This window comes from Schistocerca gregaria, chromosome 6 (assembly GCF_023897955.1).
Source record: "Schistocerca gregaria isolate iqSchGreg1 chromosome 6, iqSchGreg1.2, whole genome shotgun sequence".
Lineage (NCBI taxonomy): Eukaryota > Metazoa > Arthropoda > Insecta > Orthoptera > Acrididae > Schistocerca > Schistocerca gregaria.
The window spans coordinates 54,046,441-54,074,424 of record NC_064925.1 but is presented as its reverse complement, the minus strand read 5'-3'; the positions used below and the strand labels follow the sequence as shown (position 1 = coordinate 54,074,424).

Genomic DNA, 27,984 nt, shown 5'->3' with positions numbered 1-27,984 from the left:
CGTCTTTTGAAGCCTGCAAATCACAGGTTATTCATTCTGTCATTAACGAGATGGCGGGCTGATTATTCAGGAATAAAAATGGTTACGATCGTGCCGCGGGGTGGAGTCACCGGAACACAATCCTGCCTGTTCACATTAGGATGCTGACGAGTTTCGTGACCCCCTCTGTTTTTGAGTGAAGTAAGTAATGCGTCAGGTGGATACTTCACATCCACCTTGCCAGTGGATTTTTGTTAGCAGCAGAAACCGCACTCTTCACTTCGTAGCACTCCTGCCTGATTCCCGACAGTAACAGCATGTTTACGTCAGAGCGGAATGACGTCATAGAAAAAGCTTGTGCTGGCGTTCGTGCGTTGTCTTCTCTCTGAAACAAGAGTACACCATTTTGGATACTGTTATGAACGAGAAAGCCATAGAAGCAGTGATATGTTTTAAACTTTTCTCTGTCACGAAAAAATTCACTCACTTGAAGTGTAGGAACTGAATCTGGATTCTTCTGCGAGCCTCCCGCCACTCTACACCTCGGGACTAAAGTGATTTAAGGATGTCGATTATAATAGTTTCCTCCCCTCCTTCTTCGTATATCAACGAAACTGTCGCTGTGATGTCGCAAACGACCGAGAAAAGTCTGTTGAAATGTGTGTTTATTTTACTGTTTCGTCATTTGCGTTTCATAAATCGAAGATTCAGTGTTATCGTTCTGATTGTGCCTGCAGTATAGTCTTTACCTGTGAAGTTTATGTATCGAAACTTTCGGGAGTATGAGAGTGCTGGCAATACTTAGCATCATACTTACACACAGTGCCCCCATGCCCAACGTGCAGCGTTCGTGTACTGTGGAACTGGGACAGCAGTTGCCAGTCACCATCTTAATGCTCAGTAATCGATTTCTAGGTGCAGTGTTGCTACGTTTTTGCTACTACCCACGCCTGTTTATTACTTGGACACACGATCCAGAGAACCACCACCTGTAATAGTCCTGTGTCGGAGGTACTGTTCCACGCATCGTAGTAGACATTCCAGGACTATGTTTCCTACGACTGACAAGATGCTGGCAAGAGTGGCAGAAGCGGGCAGTTCCCTTCAGATTGCGGAAAGGGTCTTAGTAAGGCGAGGTTTGGTACAACAAGGCTCGCTTTTAGTCCAATGAGAAATAGAGTTGGCACACAGGCTGATCATCCAATTCGCAAGCAGCACGATTTGTTTATCAGCAGTTGCAGTCTTGATTTCAGTGCTACCAAGCTTCACAAAACGCCAATACGCATTCACCAGTAGCGCTAATCATTCGCAGTAACCACGATAAAAAAAACTGAGTTCTCCTCCTCCTGTACTCCTACGATCAAACCGTCTGTTATCTCAAACTTTGAAGGAATTGTTGGATGTTTTATCCAACGGGCAAGGTGGCGCAGTGATTAGCACACTGGACTCGCGTTCGGGTTCAAACCCACGTGCGGCCATCCTGATTTAGGTTTTCCGTGATTCCCCTAAAGTGCTTCAAGCAAACGCTGGGATGGTTCCTTTGAAAGGGCACGGCCGAATACCTTCCCCATCTTTCCCCAATCCGATGGAACCGATGATCTCTCTGTTCTGTCCCCTCCCACAAATCAACCAACCATCCAACCACGTTTCATCCGCTTATGAAGATACACACATCGTGCTCGACATGTTCAATTTGAGTCTACGTTACAGATTGTGCCTCTCTTCATTCAAGCTGCAGATGGTCGTACAGACTCCTTTAGTAAAGTTGTTTTGTCAATGGTGGCGTGTACCACCTTCTCATTCCGCACCAGGAGTAACTTCACGGTTTGTTGAGTCTTCAAACACACAAATCAACTTTTTTCGTAAGCAAAATGATACAACCCATAGTAGAGACAGCACTGTTCGCAGTCCACATCAGTTGATAACGCTTTATACTACTCATTCTAGGACCGAATGGTGTAGAATCTCTGATATTCCTCCATTTTACACACACACACACACACACACACACACACACACACACACACACACACCACACACACACACACACACCACACACACACACACACACACACACACACACACACACAGCCTTTTAGACGAACCATCAAGCCCACATCCGAGCACAATAGGCTGACGCTTCAATCGAAAGACTTAGTTCCAGAAACAGTAAACAATTTAGATTTTCGAAGCTCACGGACGTGATTCATACTGTTCTATACCTTTGGCGCAGAACGACGGTTCAATCCCCGCGCGTCCGGCCCTCCTGGTTTAGGTTTTACGTGATTTCCCTAAATCGCTTCAAGCGAATGTCGGGATGGTTCCTTTGACAGGGAACGGCCGACTTTCTTCCCCATCCTTCCCTAATCCAATGAGACCGATGACCTCGCTGTTTGGTCTCTTCCCCCAAATCAGTCCAGTCCAGTCCTTTGGTGAAGAAGCTAAACACACGATAGCTGGTTCGTCCTACCGGGCGCTTACACCAAGCAGAGATTGCTTCCGTATTGTTAGTTACTAGGCAGTGGGTCCGAGGCATGCCGCATCGCTTGAAAGCGCGCCCCTTAACCGCTTGTGACAAGGCTAGAAGCGACAGCTGCCATATGCAACGCAGCTCCCGACTAGTGCCCTTGACCAACTAGGGATTTTTTGCGGCGTCTGTGTATGCTCTAGCACGATGGCCGGCGAGCTGGCTCCACGCGTGAGCGCCTGTCTCACCAAGTGCCTTTTCTTCCAGCCACTGTCTAAACTTCTTTGACAGCCGCACTACATACGATCGATCACGCGCACATCTCAAATACTTATTAACTTTCACTAATAACTTGCATTCTTGTTTCTAGTGGAGAAACAATTTAGTCAGTAGCAGCAAGTTGCCTTCCACTAACCTTCATATTCGATACCATTAAAACTTATCATGACTTCACGAAAAGTTACCAGGTCCTGTAGAGTCATTACTTTAACATAACGATGCTTGCTGATCGGCATATTCGTGACTGGGTGTAAGATCGTTTATCACATGATTTTGCTTTGAAAGTTCTTGTAATTAGTAATGGTGGAAAAGAGTCTTGAGCAGTCAAACAGAGACTTTCTAGTATAAACTTTGTTAGTGACCACATCACTGCAATGCGTTTTGCAATCCACAATCTTTTTGACTCTACGGAAGAGACGCTACTTTTATACAGTTACTGTACAGTACAGTACAGTATAACGATGGTTCCGTGTCGCTGTAATTTGGCGGATTCGAACTGGTCCACTGGTACTTACATCTATACCCGCCGGACGCCTTACGGTGTGTGGCGGAGGGTACTGTACTGTCACTATCTTTTCCCCTGTTCGTGTAGTCGCCAGTATTTGTACAGTGGCAGGTGGGCTGTCATCAACGTGCTAAAAATCCTGAGCTCTGTGTGTGAGTATATCTCCCAGTAAAAAATTAAACTACTGCAAATTTCATACTAAGAAAGGTACTACATTTTTTCTCTTCGAATAACAGTTCCCGCGTTGCAGCAAAAGGAAAAATTGCAAGTTATTGAAAACGGTGTTTAAAAACTAATGTAGCCTGTGTACTATTTAATAAAGTGTGTTAAGAACAAACATAAAATTTTTGTACCACAATGCAGTTTAAGGGATAAATTGTGTTCTCAGGGTGTAACAGAGTGGAACCGGAGGTTAGGAGGGTGAGGGAAGGTAGATAGCCGCACTGTGGTCATGCACTGCCTTCGCTCACCGGTGCTCAGGCATTTAATTGGCCCATTCCCTCTGCCTTATGAATTACTGGCGGAGTAGTGTGCAGACAGACCCGCAGGTGTTTATTTTCTACAAAGTGCGTTAACACTGCGTACCATACAGATAAAATTGCGACTTCCCCGACAAATAGTGCTGCTCGCTCTTCAGGTTACAAACGGACTGTATCTTCCCAGCATAACCTGCCCAGTTCTCCTGTGGAAGTTGACAAAATATCTTCAGTGAGCTCGTGTTTGTATAGTGGAGTTACTTTGGGTTTATCTAGTAGGTATTTATTTACAGCAATTAAGGAGGGAATTACGTGACCACAATCTGGCGACCTGGCATGCCTCACGCTCCTAACCTCCACCACCACCACCTTACCAACCTGTTAACACCCCCAGAACACCGTTTATCCCTTAGCATGGTTCTGCTGCACTTAGATGCGGTACAGACATCGCTAGAAGCTGCGATTTTCGGGTTAATCTAGAAAAACTTACAAGTGACCTCCAGACCACCCGCTTTCCAAACTAGAACAACCAGAACCATAACCACCGCCACCATCACCACGGAGTTTCCCGGAAGACACTTCGTCAGACACCTACGGACAACAGCATTCCATTGGTTGCAGGCGCAGCCCGGGGCGATTCTTGAAGTCGGTCAAGGGGGGGGGGGGGGGGGGGGGGCGGCGGCGGCGGCGGAGGGTTTGGGGGAATGGAATATCGCTTAACAAAAGAAGAGTTAGGGTCCTGAACCGACAAATTGGTAAAATTTGGTGTTGCTTAAAGTAGATTTTGGTAATTGTTTTCGAGTTCAGGGTAAAAAAAAAAAAAGTGCGTTGACGCACATTTTAAGTTAAATTATACTTACTGGTTTAGATAGTGAGCTATTTGCCGCTCTTGTTGTTTTGTTAAAATGTGTTTGAAATACATTTCAACCTATACTGCTACAATAGTCTCCATTATTCGACCTAAACCGTCCGCGGGAAGGTCGGATAACACGGAAAATAATACAAAAAACACAAAAATTAAACTAAAGTACGCTAAATGAGTTAAACATTTAATACAATACAAATCAAATTAGACTGAATAGATATTTACTGTGTAAAGAAGTTAGTAATTGTCTTTTGTTTGCCTGCTGTTTGCCGTTTCTTTGCCGCTAAATCACGTAGTCTCTTAAGAAGTAAAACCTCGGTAGATGTTTCCTCCAGTTGCTCTACATATTTTAAAGCAGTTTCTAAGGCCTTGTGTCCTTCTTTGTGAGAAATCTTTGGCGCACTTTCCTCCACCACATCCGCTTCTTCGTCTTTTTCGTTTACCATGTTGACTATTTCTTCATCTTGGATATTCATTTATATCGTCTTCTGTGGCGTCAGCACATCCCGGAACTTTTCGTAACAATGAAAGCATGGTAGTATTTTCTGGTTTGGTCCGCTGCTGCAGATATTCATCATCTGGAGAATTTTCTTGATTTTCTTGTAGCAAAATTTTCCATGATTTTGCAATTGTATTTGCTCCAACAGTCTCCCAAGATTGGGTCACGTCATAAGCTACGTCTTTAAATTATTACGGCGCAGCTGCTCTAGCAGCATGTGTTCTCCCTTGTCCATAGCATTAATTAAAGAGGAAAGAAAGTTTCTGCGGTAGTTTCTCTTCAGTGTCTGTAAGGTCCCTTTGTGCACAGGCTGACATAAGGATGTGACATTTGGAGGCAAAAACGTGGTCTTTATACTTTGATCTTGAAGTTTATCTTTGCTACGTTTGTAGCCTGGTGCTGCCTTTTCGGCCTTTGACGCTAATGTTTTTTTTTTTTTTTTTTTTTTTTTCGGTAACATCTTAAAATTGAGACCAGTCTCGTCGTAGTTAAAATTTGATCGCCTGTTAAGTTTTCCTTGTCCAATACCTTGTGAAGTTTATTCCTAAACAATTGAACAGCTTCAAAATTTGCTGAAATCTATTCACCACAGACATTAAGTTGCCGAATTCCGTATCTTTTCTTTCATCTATCGAGCCACCCTACAGTAGCTGTGAAATCAGGTTCACCTTCGTTTAGTTCGTTACGAAACTTAAAGCCTCTTTCCTGCAAAATAGGTCCCGACATGAGCACACCTTTACCTCTTTGTTGAGTAAACCATAGGAGCAAAGCTTCACTTACTTTTTCATACTCACATTTTTTCATAGTTTTCCGATCTTCCAAAACAGCCGAGGTAGCTCGCTGAGAACACAACTTCTCAATTTCCTTGCGCTTCCATTTCCAGTCTCCAACTGTTGTTTTCCCGACGTTATAATCTTGCGCCACTTTAAAAAAAGTTTCACCATTGTCTATTCTTTTTAAAGCTTTAAGTTTTCCTTCCATTGAAACGAGCACCTTTTTCCGTTTTGAAGCCATCACCACAAATTTTTACAATAAACAAAGTGTAACACGTCCACTCCACTACAGATCTAAGTTAGCACTGAGGGGAGGGGAGAGGAGTGGCAGATGGCGACAATGAACTGAGCATCAACAAACAACACGTTAGTCTGTCGTCGGCTGTTGCACGGCCGGCGCGGTGAAAGGGTCGGATAACCGAAGATCAGGTAGTCGAGACTCTACTGTACATAATTATAAAAGAGAAAAATGATTGAATCTGTTGGAGTAATATATTCGCTGATTTCTGAAGTCATTTTATCCAGTGTAATATGATACTCCATTGGGGGATGGGCTATAGACCCCCCCTCCCTAACCCTCCCCTTGCCACCGCCCCTGGGCGCAGCGGGCAGGATGCCGTGACTAGCCAGAGCGGCCTAATTCAGCGCTTGATAAGGTCAGAGAGAGGATACGCCACGCCGGCCCACGCCGAAGCGTCGTCTGCTCGCCGACGCAGTGGCCTAAGTTTCCTTTTCACGTACCCTAAATTCCTACTCCCTCTCTTCCAAGGCAGCTCGTCGGATCTGATTTCGAATTGGGTGCTTTTCCGACCGCCTGTTCGACTTACGGAAGTCGCGTTGTCATTGCTACTAGCGCATTCGCAGACTTTAATTTGAGCCATCCGATGTCGCCTTCACAGTTTTCAACTGTCTTGCAATAGGGTCGTCCAACTGACGCTGCAACACTCCAGTCCAACTCTAACCGTGCTCCTCTCCTGAAAAAGCTTCACATACTGTCATATACGTGTAAAGGCTGTTCCGAAACTGTTCGTTCAAATTACTACAGGAGGAGAACATAGCCAGATATACACTGAAGAGCCAAAGAAGCTGACACATCTGCCTAATATCACGCAGAACTGACGCAACACGACGTGGCGTGAACTCGACTAGTGTCTGAAATAGTGCTGGAGGGAACAGACACCATGACTCGCGCAGGGCTGTCCATGAATCCGAAAGAGTACGATGGGATGGAGATCTCTTCTGAACATAATGTCCATGTCTGGGGAGTATGGTGGCCAGTGGAAGTGTTTAAACTCGCATCGGTGTTTCTGGAGCCACTATGTAACAATTCTGGACGTGTGGGGGTGTGGTATTGTCGTGCTGCAATTGCCCAAGTCCGTCGGAATGCACAATGAACATGAATGGAAGCAGGTAATCAGACAGGATGCTTACGTACGTGTCGCCTGTCAGAATCATATCTAGACGTATCAGGGGTCGCGTATCACTCCAACAGCACACGCCCCACACCATTACAGAGCCTCCGCCAGCTTGAACAGTCCCTTGCCGACATTCAGGGTCCATGGATTCATGAGGTTGTCTCCTTACTCGATACAATATGAAAAGAGACTCGTCCGAAGGGACAACATGTTTCCAGTCATAAACAGTCCAATATCGGTGTTTCGTTGAATGGTTCGCACGCTGACACTTGTTGATGGCCCAGCGTTGAAATCTGCAGCAGTTTGCGGAAGGGTTGCATTATGTTGCGTTGAACGATTTTCTTCACTTATCTTTCGTCCCGTTCTTGTACGACATTTTTCCGGCCGCAGCGATATCGGAGATTTGATGTTTTACCAGATTCATGACATTCGCGGTACACTCGTGAAATGGTCCTACGGGAAAATTCCCACTTCATCGCTACCTCGGATATGCTGTGTCCCATCGCTCGTGCGCCGACCATAACACCGCATTCAAACTCACTTAAATCGTGATAATCTGCCATTGTTGTAGCAGGAACGGATCCAACAAATGCGCCACACACTTGATGTCTTGTGTAGGCGTTGCTGACCGCAGCGCCGTATTCTGCCTGTTTATATATCTCTGTATTTGAATACGCATGTCTATACCAGTGTCTTCGGCGCTTCATTGTATTTATTTATGGTACGTGTGGCCCCTGACAACAATTTCTGATGCTAGGGACGACTTAAACAGCAGGTAGTGTAGCATACTAATTGCAACAGTGGCATTCACAGAAACTGCGCAAATACACGCGAGCATTGCGCTATATGCGCGCAGTGCATTGTCGGACCACTAATTGTTGTATCCGCTATGAGACACCTGTCGTGTACGCAATGGTGGCAGCAGCGGCAGTTCTAGTGACACGATCTCCTTTTGTTTCATAGGCCAGTAACGTCTTATGCCCATGGGGGAAGAAGTGCAGACACGTGAGTTGACGTCGGTGTCTGGCCCAAAGATCCAGCGATTCCAGAAGGCGGCTCCTCCTCACAGCAGCCCTCAAATGGGGTGGACCCCATCGTGCTGGAAGTTCATCCTTCGTCTAACATCCAGAGGCACATCGTCCAGTAGTTCTAATAACACACGTCCCACGAAGCGGCGATATTTCGTTGAGGCGAAATGGAAGAACGTATTGTCCAATCATCGTATCACCGAGAATGCCGGCCCCCACATTAACACCGAATCGCCGGTATGTCGTGAATTCCCATGCGCCTAAACATGCGAATTGTTGGTATTTGAATGCCAGTACACATTCCCTGTCAGTGACACCGACACAACAGCTTACTCCCTAACAAAATGTTCCGTAAGATTACGACTTGATTTCAGAAACCGTATGTTCCTTATCGAAGAACATTTATGTTCTCTACCTCTTGCATTAACCTGAACGAATAATTTCGGAACACCCTGTACATGTATTTTAGATCGTAACAGCTCGGTATTTAAGGGCATATTCACCATATGGATTATACAAGCAGCCAATAACAACAAACCGATATAGTCTTGAAATGTAATTTGATCTAATTCTTCCCGGCTATCTCCATAAACGTTTTGACCCTCAGTACAAGTCATTTTCACCGCAGTACTCTGAATATTACCGTTTATAAGACCTTGAAAAGAGGATTCTATTACACTTACTCTGGATGCAGCATATCTTGTTGGCCCGAAGTCACTTTTATAGCTTCCCTGCAATGTATGCTCTTACAGGTCGCAGAGAAGTGCGAAGTTCCACATTAGGGTTTTGTCATTTTACTGAACCACTTGTGGCGCTTGAACGTTGCCATGTGAGGTATCGATCTTTGAAAGTCAGAGATAGGACGAATGCTAACGTCAGCGATGTGATATTTTTTTTTTCTTTATCCTTCAGAAATATTCTTTTTACTGTCACATTCATTTACTAATGCTTTAAACTCCTGCTCAGAAAGAAATCGTTCCCTCTTGATAGCCACACGTAAATTCCTACGTTGATTAAATGAACTGCGACCGAACCAAACAGTTGATGAAACCTTGTTAGTAGCGATAATACTTTGATGATTTGGACGTAATAACCGACCTGCATTATTAAGTCCCACATTTCAACAAAGTCCGCCATTATTATAAAGTATGCTTCTATCTCAGGCAGGTGGTAATAAAAATTTTCTATCGGTATTTGTACACGATGTAAATTTTTAAACACACGCGTTACTGAGACTCAGGGAACATCAGCGTAACAAAATTAAGCCATAAAAGGGAAGAAATTTATATTTTCATGTGAGCCGTAAGCTATTGTAAAATGCATAGAAAAAATAAAGTTTCTAGCACTAGAGTTTAAATATGAAAACGTTATTGGAAGAACTCACTGCTGTGACCCAAAGACAAAAGCAGCATGAGACCTGCGGGATTCGGCTTCGGCGCATTGTAGCGCAATTACTACGTTCACAGTAAAGGTCTCAAATCAGGGTTTCGCGAATCGGTTTCCCCAGACCGCTGGTACATCTGAGTACGTACTCCGCAAACCCATGTGAAGTGCATGCTAGAGGATTCTTAGCTTCGTACAAGCGTTAGGGCTTCTTCTCGCGCCTTTTCACTGCTTGATTTTCTCTGTGCGCTGCAATTAGTCTGTTATCAAAGTTCTTCACTTAACACTGCTACGTGAAATTTTGTGCGTAGACTTTCTCGGGGCAATTGGGCGCCTTATCTTTTAAGTGTTAACCAGCTCAGGTTTTTTCAGTTGTTGCTCTTGCAAGTCAATCAATCAATTTGCGCTCTCCTTCTTTAAATATATTACTTATGCGCTGCTGGTGCTATTTGGTCTGGCTGACACACACTTGAGCAGTATTCTAAGACATCACACACGTTTTGTTTGCAGTCTCCTTTGCTCACTGACTGCATTTTTCCAGTAAGCGCCAAGAACTGAAGCCTGCCACATAGTTCATCTTAAATTGTGTCTATGTGATGGTTTAATGTCATTTCCTTAAAAATTATTAAAGCCATATATTATTATGAGTTGACTGTTTCCAGTTGTGACTCGTTGATATTGTCGTCGTGGGATACTTTTTCTCGTCGTTTTGTGAAGTGCATAATTTTACATTCGTGTACTTTTAAGTAAATTGTCGATCTTCGCACCACGTGGAAATTTTATTAAGGTCTGATAGTGTACTTGTTCAGCTTGCTTTAAACAATACTTCATTATAGACGGTTGCATAATCTGCGAAAAAATATGAGGTAACCACTAATAACTGTGTGCAAAGTCATTACTATACAAAATGAAGAGCAGTTGTCCTAATACACTAGTCTGGGGCACGCCTGAAGTTAGCTGTGCTCAGGCAGACATTTGCGCTGCCTGATACGCTCCGTGTCCCTTTTAACAGATGACACTGCCATGACAGGCTTAGTTTTGCGTTTTATTCGGGCAGGGGGCGTTTATTACTTAATCTGTTTGTCTTTTTTGTGTGTTGAGTCTGGCCTTTGGCCTACGATTTTAGGTTGAGTTTTTAATGTGTTTCTCGGTGGTTGGCTTTTCCTTTTTTCTCTCTATGGTCGGCCAACCACTGTCACACTCTGTGATTTTCATTCCTTTTGTCTGGTCTGTGTCTAAGTCCTCCTCGTCCTGTCTCGTCTGCCGTCTTTCGCATTGTTCGTTTTTATTCTGTGTGGGTGTTTGAAATTTTGGAAAAATTTGACCGTAGCAGTCTGGTCCCTTCAATTCCACAAACTAACCCAACGCCTGAAGTTACATCTACAGTGCCCCTTGATCATGTACATACTTAAATAGCAATACTGCTCCTGCTACCGCTGGTGCCAGTTTTTCACAATCGATATTAGCTTCCATGTAAAGGCTAAACAGTTTCTGAGACGTGCTTACATTGTCAAGTTCGTACTTACTTTCAAAAACGTTGATTAATATGACGAAACATTTTGTGTAGATTAAAGGAAAAAATGAGTATCCAATCGAGCAGGAAGTTATTAATTTCCGGCGACAAAATTCATACACGGCTGAATTTAAATGTCGCCAGCTGTAGAGGACAAACGACCCGTGTGGCACGTTCACAAATGGCGTAATTAATCTTACCATTTGCGAACAGCTTTCAAGAGAAATGGGTACACTGACAAGGAAATAGATCGAGCACTCCACCCTAGGAGAAAAGTGTCCGAAAATACACGACAACAACCACCGTCGGCTGGAAAAAGGTTTTCTTCCATTTATTCATAACATCACGGCCCGTAATGGTAAAGTTTTGACCAAGTTTCAAGTGGAGAAATCTTTCGACCTAGCTACCACAGGCGTCTATAAAATTCCGTGTAGCTGTGGCATGGTTTATGTTAGAACAACTAAAAGGAGCGTTAATACCCGCCTAACGGAACAGAAAAGGAACTGTAGATTGAATACGTGTTCCGATAAAGCTGATTTGTCAATCTGTCCCAAAGACGGTGATCACGAAATAAAATTTAGTGAGACAAAAGTGATAGCTAGGACCTCACATTATTATACTCGCATGTATAGAGAAACTATAGAGATCTACAAGCACGGAAATAATTTTAATAGAAAAGAAGAAGGATTAAAACTAGACAAGATATGGCGATCGACTTTGTACCAATGAAGTGACAATCGATTACCTGTAATCGAGAGAGATGGCACTAGCTAGAGATAGTTTTAAAGTCGAAAGCACGTGACGAGTGGTGGCGCCATCTAAGCGCTCTACATAAGCTATAAGCGGGACCACCAGCGCCTATCAGCCAGTCGCCGACTCACCCCAGATGATGTTGCCCGCAGTAGGCAACGAAACGTCAGGAAGGAGAAGTTATATATATGGACCATGGCAATTCAGCCCGGAAGTTTTAATTAATGAAATCGAAATTTTATTTAAAGTTCAGAGCAGAATCTCTTTTTATTCTGAGATCTTGATTTTTATAATCGATTCAGGATATCAGAACGAGATTTCCTACAAATGACAACACGCAGAGAGGAAGTCTTTTGTTGTGTGATTAATTTTCAAAACGTATTGGTCAGATGTTTGAGTGGAGCGAAAAGACGACTCCCTATAAAATACGCAGTAGGTTTATAGCCCAGTTACGCTTGACAAGTGGCAAACAGGTTAGTTTTGCAAACGAATATTTAATTACTTCAAAATAATCTGGTAATTAAAAAAAACTTAGTGAGTTACGGGGATAGTGAAATACTTAACAAAAAGTTGCTGAAGTGTCAAAAACCTGATCTCATCAACTGTTTCGTACATAAAAAGATACATTAGTGTCATATTTAACTGTCAAAAATACTTCCTTCGAGTTAAGTACTAAATTTAGGACATTTCGTGATCATAAGTCGCTAGGAAGACAAATTTGGCGTCAGTAAGATCATGTTTTCTGAATAAAACTTGAAAATAAATAATGAAAAAATGGGTCACGTTTTTTGTGAATTAATTTGTCTAAAAGAAAGAGGCACATTTTATGTCCCTTTTAATGATACTAGAAATCATGTACAACAAATGAGGTGCACCGAATGTTTCTCTAATCTATTTTATTTCATACTTTTAGGCAAATGATTTCACAATACAGTTTTTGAAAAATTTTGTATGATTTATTTATGCAGATTATTTAAATTAATTGAAAGTCTTTGAATTACCATTGATGACTGACGAATTGTGTTCCCAACAATCAAGTGTCAGTAAAATTTCATGGTTGCTCATTCTTTTCTGTTAGGAATTAAATGTGTGTGATACACTAGGATAGGTGTGTGTACGCTTTATCAATCATGCTGTGTGAAGAGTACTGATAAAACTTGACACACGCAGCAGGTGATACGATTGTAGTTGAGTCAGTTAAAACCTAAAAAGCAGGTGGGTCCGAACCCAGGATCAATGACACTTCAGCCAAAGATGCTTCCACTGCCCCATGAACTCCTCATGGGGAAAAATGACTCATTTTTTTTCGAAGTCAGACATTCTTCTGAACTCAGGAGGAAGAGGAGGAGGTGGAGTTCTGAGCCGAGATCGCTATAAAAACCTTTACTGTAGGAACAGATTTTTGCAAAACTTAAGTCACCATCTTCTGTCCTGTAATAAAATTACAAGAACAGCTGCAAACTATTATACAGATGATGCAGCATTAACCTATAGAAGAACCAAATGACATACGTTCATAAAGGTTACTCCTAAGTAATCACTATCCTTCAAGCCCAACAGGAGTAAACTAATTCTTCCGAACGTATCGGCTATTGAAGTTTGAGTGTATGTAAGAAACATTAGTGTTTAATGCACTGATTAGCTAGTCGAACCTATCTCTGCTCATTTGCGTATATGAGAAGCTCTTTGGTGATCTTCGTAGCTTATAAATTACGAAATTCTCCCTCTGTAAACTTCATGCACAGCGCTTCTTTATCGCCCTTATTTTCCTAAGTAAAGCTAATTTTGTTGCCTTTCTCTCGAGCCACAATATGCTACCGTTCATGCGCGCTATTTTATAGAAACAACTTGCCGACTGTAACAGCCAGGTGTAGCTCGAACTTTTCGATAATACGTAGGACACCAAATATAGCCCGCGCTGTTGCTTGAAGCTGCAATGTCGCGAAGGCTGATGTCGCTTCTTTGGCTAACGTAGGACGCCGCTATAAGAAAATCAAACCGACTCGGGACATCTGGATTTGTAAACTGCCATACCCAGTCTCTCATTTCATTTGAGAAGACTGTTCTACACAGTCAGTGCCTAGTGACAAAACTTTCGCTAATTCTGTGCACAAAAATGTGATGTTGAAGTTGTGTAGCACATCAAAACCCAAAATAATGCAATAGTCTAACCGTGTGCTAGCGAGTATTTTTTCCACAAAGCATGTCTCTGGAAGGGCTAATAAAAGTTTCGACTGTATCGTCTCTCTTCATTAAGTTCAGTGACATCCACAAAGAAACAGTACTTCTTGCATCACATATACACTGAGATGACAAAAATCACGGGATACCTCCTAATTTCGTGTCGGACCACCTTTTCCCGGGCGTAGTGCAAACTCCGACGTACAAGGGACGCAACAAGCCTTTGAAAATCCACTGCCGAAATACTGAGCCACGCTGTCTATATAGCCATCCATAATTGCGAAAGCGTTACCGTTGCAGGATTTTGTGCACGAACTGACATCTTGATTGTGTCCCATAAATGTTGGATGGGTTTCATTTCTGGGGATCAGGTTGGCCAAATCTTTCGCTCGCATTGCCGTGAGTGGTTTGAAGAAAAATCTCGAGCAATTGTGCCCCGATGACATGGCGCATTGTCATCCATAAAAATTCCTTCGTTGTTTTGGAACACGAATGGATGCAAACGGTCTCCAAGTAGCCGAACATAACCATTTCCAGTCAATGATGGGTTCATTTGGAAGAGAGATTTGTCCATGTAAACACAACCAACACCATCGTGGAGCCACCACTAGCTTATACAGTTTCTTGTTGACAACTTGGGTCAATGGCTGCATGGGGTCTGCGACACACCTACACCCTAACATCAGCTCTTTCCGCGAAATAGGGACTCATTTGACCAGGCCACCAGTCATTAGGGTCCAACCGATATGGTCACGAGCCCAGGAGAGGCCCTACAGGTAATGTCGTGCTGTTAGCCAAGGCACTCGCGTCGCTCTTCTGTCTGTTAACCACGACAGCTCGACGCAAAAGCCTCTGCTCTCGGTCGTTAAGTGAAGACCGTCGGCCAGTGCGTTGTCCACGGTTAGAGGTAATGCCTCGGCACACTCTTTACACTGCGATCTTGAAACATCGAGTTCTCTAATAGTTTCCTAAATATGTTACATGAGTCTATGTCCAGCAACCATTCCGCGTTCAAGTATATCAATTCCCGTCGTGCGACAATAATCACATCGGAAACCATTTCACACGAATCATCTGAATACAAATGACATTTCCGCCAATGCACTGCCCTTTTATGCATTGTGTACGCGACACTAACGCCATTTGCGTACGTGCGTATCGCTATCCTACTGTAGTCTCAGCCTCACGCCATTGCGTGCAGACTTTCATTAGGTGTCTTTATTCTTCCTTTTCCTTTCGCCTTCACCGTTTCCACATGTCATCTCGTTGTACACTAATCAAAATATGTGCAGAAGACCCAGGTGACAGTAATGCCATACATAAATGTTTAATAAATATTACAAAGAATTGACACCAAATTGTTCAAAACTTCAAAAAAAAAAAAATAATACCTGAGCTAATTTTAATGTTTGTCGACACTGCAAGGAAAACAACAAAATAACGTATTCTCAGAATCAGTGGTGGCTCGTGAGTACACATTTTAACAAATTTTTGGATTCAAATAAATTTGAGAGGCTGAACTTAATAGCATCTGCGGTTTGAAAGTTATTATTAACAAGTTTATACAACTACAGTCACTGCCAATAATAATAATAATAATAATAATAATAATAACGTGACATCATACTCACCCATAAAAAGAAGAAATTAACATAACTAATCGAAATATCCATACTCAATACAACAAATATACAGAAGAAAACAGGAGAAAAAATTGAAAAATACATCCAACTGGCTGAGGAAGTCGAGGACATGTGGCATCAGGATAAAGTTGACGACATTATACCAATTATACTATCAACTACAGGAGTCATACCACACAATATCCACCAGAACATCAACGCAATACAGCTACATCCAAACGTATATATACAACTACAGAAATCTGTAATTATTGATACATGTTCAATTACTTGAAAGTTCCTAAATGCAATGTAACATATACCTTACAGTTAAAAGGAAGTCACGCTTGATAAAGGTCCGCATTACTTTCCATTTTTAACCAGACAAAACGTCTGAGAAGGGAAATAATAATAATAATAATAATAATAATAATAATAATAATAATAATAATAATATGCAAACTTATATGACAAAACAAAGATTTGTTTTGTGGAATTTTGTTGTTTTGTACATCATTAAGTACAGTTTAGGGCGATAACGAAATAATGTGTAAGCTTTCGCAACTCTCCATTTCGGATTTTTGTGTAAGTGGGAGTTTTTGTGCTTTTCCATTTTTTTTTTTTTCTTCGGATGTATTTACAAGATGCCTAACAGATGTATTAGTTCACGAATTTAGTTTCGCCTGAAAAACAGATTCTTACGCTGCACCCACACAATAACTTGTGCTAATTGGACACATCCTTCACTAGTAGTAATCCTTATTTGGTTTGGTCACTGTCTCAATCAAAGGATCTGTTATCGGAGGTCCTAGTTCCTTTGTGGCTAACTACTCCTGATAATTTAATTCTCTGTTCCTAGGATGAGATTTTCGCTCTGCAGCGGAGTGTGCGTTGATACGAAACTTCTTGACGGATTAAAGCTGTGTGCTGGACTAAGACTCGAACTCGGGACCTTTGCCTTTCGGGGGAAAGTGCTCTACCGGCCGAACTACCTAAGCACGACTCGCGACCCGTTCTCGTAACTTTAGATTTCAGTTAACATTTAAAATAGATTCAACATAGTTCATGTTTTCACTGCACACTAAAACCTGTTCCCGCACAGTAAGCAACCAACTTCAAACACAAAGTGCCGTTTGTGCAAATGATTAAATTCAAATTGTAATGTCTACCAACGTGATCACTTGACTAGAATACAAATGAGGCGCTGAGATCAATAAGGGCCTACAGCATATCGTCATCCATCCCACATTTAAGTGAATGTCAGAGAAACCAGTGATAACGCTTTTCGTGAATTTTCAAGGACTGCAGCACAGATGAACTTGACTCGCCATAAAATCAACAGAGTTCAGGAACACGAATAAACGCTACAATCTCATAATCGACTATGATCAGCTTTAGGCCCATATGAGTTTCAGTGCCTCATAACTTAATATACTATAATTCATTCAGAAGATTACAAAATAGGTTTACTGTCCTTACAACTTTAACATTTATTGAAATCTGATATCAGTTTACTACAGTAAATAGTGAGTGAATTAGCATATCTGCATATTAGCAGGATTTATGCCGAGCGACTGGGATAAATGTCTGCTGCAGTGTGCTACCACCTCTAGTTGAGTGGCAAGGGCTAGCTGTGCAAATGGTGAACCGTGTCCCTTGATTATCAAGGTAATTACGTCACGCGAGTTGCGCATGCGCAATAGCTCCTTGTAACATGCACAACTGAAGGTGTGCTCGCGATCATGATGCCAAGTTTTACGGAGTGTAGAAGAGCAGTAGCGTTGTAGATTGAAGTGATAAAATTTAATATATTAAGTGCTACCTTTTGTTTGAAGTGTCCCAACTTTCGACCTGCCAAAGGCAGCAACTCTAGTCCAACTTGACCTAGCGAACAATGACTGACTTACGTATGAAGTGTGGAGCAGCGACAGCGTAACGGAAATTATTATAAGTGGCAAATAAACTGCCTTCGCTCGTTTGCTTAAGGTGTATGTGATGAACAAACAAGAACGAAACATAGGTATGTGTTTTAGTGACAAAGTATAGAATACACATTAAAGTGCAAACAAAAACAGAAAACAAACACTTAATGAAAAACCACACTTCGTGCTATAATTGTCAGCATTTTTAATTGTTTAATGTGAACTATATTGTAGCAAAATGCGTGTCGCATCAGACGACAGGTCGTTTTTGAACTGTTCTGCAAATGCACCTGTAATAACCGCCGATAACCAGTGAGATTTTGTCGGGAGTGTTCTCACGCGTAAAGCTGGGGGGCGGTCAACCGCTTTCCTTCAGAGTGCGACGTGGCCAAACATCCGCGACGATACAGATTTGTTGGGGAGCGCAACACCCTGTAATGTTTAACATGGCGCAAGCTTTTTCCTGTGCACCCCTTGCAAGCTTGCCTCTCCCCCCCCCCCCCCCATCGCCATACACGCCTCCCCTCTCTCGTATGAGGTGTCTTACAATGTGATGGGAGCAGTTACCGTTCCCAGTTCTTTGCAGTGTTCGCGACAGACAGGAGAGCCGCAGTTTGTTACGTGGTTTCAGCTATTTTGCGTCTTCAACATCGTTTCCGACAAGCGGATAGAACGTTGCTTATTTTCAGTGTTTCATTATCACAAGTCGCGCCAGGATTCAGAACTTTTCTGTTAAAATATCGTACGCGGCACTTATTTTTTTAGCACTCGAATCGAGTAAGAAGCACGTTCATCAACCTCTCCCGTTTCTACGTTTTCCCCTGTACAGTACTTAACCTGTACAAAAATTTCAACGATAACTTGATAACTGCGTAGAAAGTATAGGATATATGAAGAATGTGAGCACCAACGCATGAAATACCTTAGTTTGATTGTTGGAGGTTTAGCTAATAACTTGTTTTAATTTGTCATAACTTTCTGAGTTTGCCGTATTTCTGTTTACGCCGTACTCTTTGAATGGCGGTTTTACGCTTTCATTTGTTCGTTTCAGGCAAACAACAGAATCTTTGCTCGACGTTAATGGTGGTTTAGCCAATTATAAAAGTTGTTATATCTCACATCACTTATAACTCTTTGCACTGTGTGAATTAGTAAAAGGTACAGATATTTTGACAATCTACTTGAATTTGTGATTCCAGAACATGCCTTTCGTTACTCCCAGCAACATGTCGTCATGTATTTTAGTAGGACAACTACAAAAAGGATAGTAGTCGTTTTATGATAGATAACAGCTTTAGATATTGTATACATTGCGCACCGTGCCATTGTTGGTTGTGGCGCCAGTATTCCGTTTCGCAGCTCTAGACAGAGCTAAATCTGGGACCGTTATGGGTTGCCTTCAGTGTCAGTGATGGAGTGTGTGAGATCGTTTTTTATAAGGCGTTTGCGTAGCTTGAAAGATGCTTTCTGTTCACCAGACTTCCCGGCCATTCAATACGGAAACGGTGAGAGACAATGCAGTAACCTATATTCAGACTTCTCTTGTAACTTTAGTATATTTAGCTCTGATTGAGAATTGTTGTTTGAATTGTTCTTGATGTAGAGTTGTTGTCATTGCATGTGATATGCTCATCAAACTGTGGGTTAATGATTGTGAAGCGTGAGTGTAAAGCAGTTACGTACATAAATACATTTTTTCTGTGTTCGATAGTTACGAAATACCAATGATATCTGAGACAATGAAGCTTATTTAGTGATGGTTGTGTCTTAAGTTAATGGTGAATTACAGTCATTACAAGCACTGACCAGAGGAAGACTACCATAATCCTCTCCCGACGAAAAGTGTATTCTGAAATGAACTGGGTTGTGTTTCTGGGAGAGAAAGACTTGAGTTCTTTTCTTGATCATCTCACTGTGTTCGAAGCAGCTAATAATAAATCATTTTCAACTAATCACTATCATGGACTGTTACTGGAATAATAATTAGAAGTGAAATTATTATTTGTCGTACAATTTGACTTTCAGTGAAGAGGTATTTATAAGAAAGATGTACGTCGTAACTCTTGTTAAATACTGCAATGTACCTGCAAGCAGTTTTCACCCCTTAAAGCGGTTACGTCTTCCACACCCCTCCGCCCTTACTGTTCCCCTAACGGCGTGGTGGTGTGTTGCAGATCACAACCGCGTGGCGGGCAGCGGCGCGCCGCTCAAGGAGCCGGCCGGCAAATTGCAGCCGCAGCTGCAAGCCGCCCCGGCCGTGCCCACGCGCGCCCAGCTGCAGCAGCTGCGCCACAGCGCCACCGGTTTCGAGGCTTTCGCCGTGCTCGTCCAGTACCTCGTCAATGACGTAAGTCCGGAAGCGACTCCACAAAGTACATAGTTTATAGTTCGGAGAGACTGCCATGGCTAAAATACTTGATTTTTTAAAAAATTTTCTAACACAATCTCAATTACTTTTACAGATGATAGAACAGTCATCCCAAACGGTCATCCAAGCCAGGGTGTAACTAGGTTTCGCCCCCCCCCCCTCTCTCTCTCTCTCTCTCTCTCTCTCTCTCTCTCTCTCTCTCTCTCTCTCTCTCTCTCTGTGTGTGTGTGTGTGTGTGTGTGTGTGTGTGTATGTGTATGTGTATGTGTATGTGTATGTAGTTGTTCTGGGTTCTGTATTTGGTGATGTTAGTGATAGACAGTGGCTGAGTGGTCAGCGTGACAGACTGTCAATCCAAAGGGCCCGGGTTCGATTCCCGGCTGGGTCGGAAATTTTCTCCACTCAGGGGCTGGGTGTTGTGTTGTCCTAATCCTTATCATTTCATCCCCATTGATGGGCAAGTTGCCGAAGTGGCGTCAAATCGAAAGACTTGCACCAGGCGAACGGTCTGCCCGACGGGAGGACCTCGCCACACGACATTTCATTTCATTTCATTTCATTTCAGTGGCCGGATGCCCCTTCTGTTGCCACCTGTCTCTGTCTAGTGTTATCCATGTCAAAGAATGAGAGAATTTTTCAAAAAGTTTGCAATTTGTCTAACTGATGTGTGAAACTGACCCAAAAAGAAGCCTATGTTGTTAAATGTGCTAGGCCGATTCTACCTGTGGTTAGCATGCTCCTAAAAACCCAGAATCATGGTGCCGATGTATGTGGTATGCGGGAGACAATTATTATTACGATACCTTGCTACTGGCTAAATATAGGAAATGTTGACTGCAGACAGGCCCTACAGAAATACAGCTCTATGCATTTGAGCTTTTGGGCTAAAGACCCACTTCTAAAGTGCGGCTAGAGAAAATGGTGATTTTGTGCCTGCCTGCAACTCAACGCCGCCCCTCTGTGGTGGGTAACAATCTGGCCTTTTCGCAGTATTGTTCTTACAGCATTCTGGATTTTCCATCATTTAATTTACGCAGTTAAATCAAAGTGTGCACTCGCAGTCTCCAGTATTTCACTAGGCATTTTGATGATGAACGCTGTTCTGCAAATTATGGCCATACAATGGTGTAAATGAGAGAATTGCTGCTCCTTTTTAGTACCAGGAGGAGCATACGTTCGTAGCATTTTTATTTTGCATGTTGGTATACAGGTTGCTATGGGTTTATTTACCAGTTGTCCTTTTTTATTTATGGGTCACGGTTGCTATTTGAGTTTACATATTGTATTTTGCCATTAGTGAGTGGAGCTGTGGCCACTAGAAAATGGAGTACCGGTTGGAGAAATCGAAACATATCCGAAATACTCTGCTGTCTGAATGAAGTGAGGGGTGACAGCATCGGAGGTAGCCAGAAATGTTTGCACTGTGCGTAGAGATAATGCCGTTGGATAGAGGTCTGCAAGAAAATGGTTTTCTTACAAAAATCTGTGGATGGCCATCAGTGCATATCTGCTCGGTCGTCATCAACTGGCTCGTGAGTGAAACGGACCATTCCTGTATTGTATTATTACTGATTATGAGAAATGGTGTCTTTATGCAAATGTAAGGAAAAGAAAGGAATGATTAAGCCAAAACACAGTAGCAAATCCCTCTGCAAAGACATACGTTCATCCACATAAGGTAATATCATGTATCTGGTGGCACAGCAATAGTGTGGTGTACTACAGATTGCTTCCCTGAGGTGTAACCTTCATTAACGCTTCTTGCCAGTCAAAGGACAACAACCAGGAAGACTGCATGAATGAAGTGATTCAGGTTTCAGGTAATGCTCACCTGCATCCTGCTAGACTGACAAAACCCTATACCGGAGTAGGATTGTAAAGTCTGTCCACACTGACCTTATTTACCTGATCTTGTGCCCACAGATTTTCATCTCCTCAACAAACTATCAAGAAACCTTTGAGGAACTTCTTTCCTGGATGAAATAGCACTACAGAAATGCTTGACAAATTCTTCGCCTCAAAACTATGTGATTTCTACATTTATGGAATCAAAAAGTTGCACCGACATTGCAGCTTGTTGTATGTAGTGAAGGAGACTATATTATTGATGACTAAAGTCTGTTATGCATATCTGTTGTGTTTATTAAATGTATAGAAAAACACTACAAACTTCTGTGCGAACCTAATAGTTTACATCTGTCATTTGGGAGCTGGGTTTCCCCTTTGGTGCAGCCTCACTCAGCTTACTGTTGTTTGCTGATTCTCCTCGGATCATTCTACGGACTTAGCTTCTATGCAACTTATTATCTAAAAATTGCCTGTCATATTTGGAAATTTATTTACAAGTGTATTTGATAACTAAGACATTAGAATTTTGTAATTTTACACATTGTATGTCAGATTCATGCAGTTTTTTCTTTGTTATACTGGTAAGCATGTCTGAAAAAGTGGGTACCCGTATCATATACACTGAAGAGCCAAAGAAATTGGTACATCTGCCTAATATCGTGTAGGCTTCTGTGAGTAAGCAGACAACATGTCATGAACTAGACTAATGTCGGAAGTAGTGCTAGAGGGAATTGACGCCATGAATCCTGCAGGTTTGTCCATAAATCCATAGAGGTATGAGGGGGCAGAGATCTCTTATGAGCAGCACATTTTGCGCAAGGAATCCCAGATATGCTCAATAATCATGTCTGGGAAGTTTGGTGGCCAGTAGAAGTTTCTAAACTCAGAAGAGTTCCTGGAGTAACTGTGTAACAATTCTGGATGTGTGGGATGTCACATTGCCCTACTGGACTTTCCCAAGTCTGCCGGAATGCACAATGGACTTGAAGGGATGCAGGGTGATTACACAGGATGCTCACATACATGTCATCTTTCAGTCGTATTCTAGACATATCAGGGATCCCATACCACTTCAACTGCACATGCTCCACAGCATTACAGAGCCTCTACCAGCTTGAAGAGTCCCCTGCTGACATGAAGGTCCATGGATTCATGAGATTGCCTGCATACCCATATAGGTCTAGCCTTTCGAAACAATTTGAAATGAGATTCGTCCAACCAGGCATCATGTTTCCAGTCATCAACAGTTCCAAGTCAGTTCTTGATGGGCCCAGGCAAGGTGTAAAGTTTGGTATTGTGCAGTCAACAAGGTTACATGAGTGAACCTTTGGCTCCGAAAGCCCATATTGATGATGTTTCGTTGAATGGCTCACATGCTGTGACACTGGTTGATGGCCCAGCACTGAAATCTGTAGCAATTTGCAGAAGGGCCGGTCTTCTGTCACTTTGAACAATTCTCTTCAGTCGTCGTCAGTCCCATTCTTGCAGGATCTTTTTCCGGCTGCAGTGATGTCGGAGTCTTAATGTTTTACCAGATTCCTGATATTCACAGTACTCTCATGAAATTGTCATATGGGAAAATCCCCACTTCATCCCTACCTCAGAGGTGCTGTGTCCCATTGCTCGTTTGCTGACTATAACACCATGTTCAAACACACTTGAATATTAATAATCTGCAATTGTAGCAGCAGTAATTGATGTAACAACTGCGCCAGACACTTATTGTGTTACATAGGCATTGTCGACCACAGCACAGTATTCTGCCTGTTTACATTTATCTGTATTTGAATATGCATGCCTGTACCAGTTTCTTTGGCACTTCAGTGTATTTAGTCTGTTGTCAGCTGTCAAAAAGTGACATAGTTTTTTGGTAGTTGTGACTACTTGAATATCCATAGCTGCTAAATTAAATTGAAAGAGCAGATGCTTGCATTATCTGCTCTACAAAATAATAACCAACAACAGTATTTAATCATTGTAGGTAGACCTGTATAATTTTTAAACACAATGATATGTTACATAATTGTAAATCTTGAATCTGCACATTCAGTTATACTATATACCTGTTTCCAGTTCTAACGTTTTTACATATTTAGGTCCCCATCCATAAGAAGTTAGTACTGAAGCATCTGTTGAAATTTAGCACGTGAACAGAATTAAGAGTAACACATATATTTTGTGTAGATATAGGTTTCCATGATGAGTCACCAACTCTAATGTATTTGAATATTTTAAGGTCTTAGAAAATCTGTTGTCACTTTGCCAAACACAGACAGAGGGCCAATAAAGTGATGTGATCCTCAAATTTTTGTAATCTTAATAACCACTTGGATAGAAATTTCAACTTCTCACACCCCTTCCTTATCACTCATCACACTTTACCCCAAGTCATAATTCTTGCAGAAAAATTCAGTGTTGCAATGTCATAGAGGCATGATTAGAAATTACAAATTAAAAATTGGGATTATATATTTATTTATTCAAGAAGTGGGGAATGGGTTAAATTGACATTCTTCTCACTCTTTACAGTGATCTCACTTCTAAAATGTTCATGTGTCAAGCCTCATTTCAAGAAATATGGAGTATGAAGTTTGAATGGCAAGTAACATTGTAAGGAGTGGTTGAGAAATGAGCATTGTAATTTTGATCAGTCATTAAATTAAGGATTCTTATAAATTGATGTGCTGATCTGCAGCAGTCGTAGAGATCTGAATTTGATTAGCCCTAAAAGTATGCCTTGAGCAGTTGGAGAGTTGCTTTCCCAGTTTCTGAAAAAAGGTAACAACCAACTTTTAATTAATAGGTTAACAGAGATTGTGGACAGTTGTCCTTGATTGCAGCAGGACTCTGTTTATGAGACACCATACCACTTTTTTTAAGGAAACCGGAATTGCAATGGATCTCTCTCTGTATGGTAGTCTTTCTAAAAAATACACCTCCAGTCTTTGGTTTTTGATGCCTGCCAATCTCAGAAAACACACAACCTCACTGTTAGAACAGGAAGAAGTAAAGGTGTCATCTTTTTTGACTCTGTAGATCTGTTGGCATCGGAGCGTGGTGGTCAGAATGATACCTTAGTCACTCCTTTGAGTCAAAGGTAATAGAAGTACGAATTTGATTTGATTCTTTTTCATTTTGATCATTTGGCTTGGCTCAGTTTGCTTTCTCTCCTTTCACATTTGCTTTCTGAGGACATGACTTCATGTTAGCACCAGCCCGTATTGTTCTGAAATGGTAGATGTAGCTTGAAATGATGCTCGGGCTAAATCCAGGTGGTTTCAGATTCATTACATGTATGCTTTGCCAAGTCCTGCTCCAGAGAGTGTATGCCATGCTATGGTCGCCATTTCCGATGCCCTGCTAATGGAATTATCATTAGTTATTACTACCCCTAGCTACCAGCTTTCTTTTCCCCTCATAATCCTATCTTCACAGTCTTTAGGCAGTGAGGAATCTTTTTCCTTGTGGCTACTTGTTTGCTTTTGCAACAGTTGTTTCAATTGTTCAGTGTACTTACTTATGGGTCATTCCATTTCAAGTGCTTAAAATATAAACAAAGCCCCAAGTATGTCAACCCCCCCCCCCCCCTCCCTGGCCCCATAATCCCCTCCCTCACAGATTTTGATGAAATAATTCCACTAGGTATGCATATGAAGCTATGCTTTCATAAAGTCCAGCATTTCCATATTGCGACACTGAAACAAGTGAAGTTTGCTTTATGTTTGCTCATGAGATAATGGCAAATGATGCTGGAACTTGGTGACTCTCCTCATTGTTTAGGATACAACAGCCTAATTACTGAACAAGTGCTCAGTGTAGCATATACTGAGCACTAGATTTCCCAATTTGCTGTCAAAGTGGTTCTTCAATCTTATCGTGACAAATTTGGATGACGTTTTGGCTGCTTGTTTGTTATGATAGGATGAATATCCATTGCCAATTTTGTTCCTCTTTTTGCAGCCAGCCAACATGTCATAAGGCTGTACAAGTGGTCTCTTGATTACTGAAGATTAAAGTTGATTCACATAATGTATTCATTAATTTGATACGATTTTTCAAAATCGTGTATCTTGAAAGGGTTGTCTAAGACCTGAGTTTCCTTTGTGCAATTGAAACAAGCTCATTTTCTTTGGTCAGGAAAAGTTCATTTCATTTTTCAGACAGATGGCTTGAAAGGTAATGAAGGAGGTCAAAAACGTGATTTGACTGCTATTAAAAACAAAGAACATGAAGGGTTCTTCAGTAAGCATATTTGAAAATGATGTAAAACATGTTAAAGGTGGTGTTCATTGTCTCTGTTTACATTAAAGTAAAGTCTCTTAACTTTTAGAAATGTTTGCTTGTTAATTTAGGTTGTTTCATGCTATTTTGGAATTCACAACTTTTTTCACCTTCTACGAACAAACAATTTTTATTTTGGGTAAAAATACCTGGCCTACAGTACTTGGATTCCAAATTATGTGCTGTTTTAGCAGTTAAACTTTTATAATCTTCTTTAATTGGGTGATTGCAAGCATCATTTTTTACATTTTAGTAACAGATCAAGTATTTTCCTAGGATTCCAACTGTGATGCAGCATTCTGGAATAATTTCACAGATTTAGAAAATAAGCAGTAAATATATCTTTCATTTTGTTTGACAAGTTTGACAACATATGCTTTTGGACTGAAACTTTCTTTATCCACATTATTTTATTCTTTGACAGTACCAGTAAGCCATTTTCTGCCTTTAACTTGCTAGCTGCTTTTACCATTATTGCTGGAACAGCAGACGTGCATCACTTCCTTTATTGGCCACCTTCGATGTGGTAACATGAAACCTGCAATTTTTTTGACTGCGTTACTGCTATGACAATTGCAACTTTTCTTGCAGCTTTATGGTCGGCTGCCTGTGATCTAAACATCAGGACATGCTTTACTTGTACTATACTAAAGAGCCAAAGAAACTGGTACATGTGCCTAATATCGTGTAGGGCCCCTGCAAGCAACCCCGCAGAAGTGCTGCGACATGACGTGTCATGGACTCGAATAATGTGTGAAGTAATGCTAGAGGGAATTGACACCATGAATCCTGCAGGTTTGTCCATAAATCCATGGAGGTATGAGGGAGCAGAGATCTCTTATGAACAGCACATTTTGCGCAAGGAATCCCAGATATGCTCAATAATCATGTCTGGGAAGTTTGGTGGCCAGCAGAAGTTTCTAAACTTGGAAGAGTTCCTGGAGTAACTTTGTAACAATTCTGGATGTGTGGGATGTCGCATTGCCCTACTGGACTTGCCCAAGTCCGTCGGAATGCACAATGGACTTGAATGGATGCAGGGTGATTACACAGGAGGCTTATATACATGTCATCTGTCACTCGTATCTAGACGTATCAGGAGTCCCGTACCACTTCAACTGAACATGCCCCACAGCATTACAGAGCCTCTTCCAGCTTGAAGAGTTGAGTCATTCCATGTCAAATCAACATACTTTAAATAAAAATTTTACCTCACCCTCTTAGATTTTGCTGAAAGTTGGTATACTTATAGTGGGTGCTGAAACTATGAAAAATACCAAATTTCAATTTTTTACCTCAAACCATTCCTGAAATATGGTCATGTAAATTTTTCAAAAACGGGGCCCAAAATGTGTGAACGGACTTTTTTATAAATTGCCCTAATTGAGCTAGAGAACTGGGAAAGATGTCATTTTGCAGCATTTTTCATGCTCTTTCCAGTGATAGACAAAAAATGTGGCTTCTAATTAATAACCTTTTTCAAAATGGTAATATTTTGATTTAATTTTTTTTACAAAAAGTACATAATTGAAAATTTTCAAAATATTTCCATAACTACTTCATACTGTTGTAAATCACATGGCAAAATATAATTGTTGGATGATGATGGGTTCATTGTTAAAAAAAATTATTCAGGAGTCTTGTTTTTCACTAACAGCCCTAGTTTGACCAAACTGACCTTTAAGGTAGTACGTCAGTAGAGGACCGTATGCATGGGGCTTGATGTCTGTACAATAATTCAGAGACTGGAGCCATTGTTGAAATGATGTAGTCTGCACTGTTACCTTCCTAGGCTTTGTGTGCTTACAACATTATTGTGCGCTGTGGTTT

General features: G+C 41.6%; 1 protein-coding gene across 1 annotated transcript in view; it reads left to right on the top strand.

Annotated features, from left to right (window-relative positions):
- Positions 1 to 27,984, top strand: part of LOC126278721 (microtubule-associated tumor suppressor candidate 2 homolog) — a 538,837-nt gene that overhangs the window by 493,454 nt on the left and 17,399 nt on the right. The window contains exon 9 of the mRNA XM_049978996.1: positions 19,832 to 20,004. Within this exon, the coding sequence (XP_049834953.1) occupies positions 19,832 to 20,004 (173 nt within the window). The remainder of the gene's footprint in view (positions 1 to 19,831; positions 20,005 to 27,984) is intronic.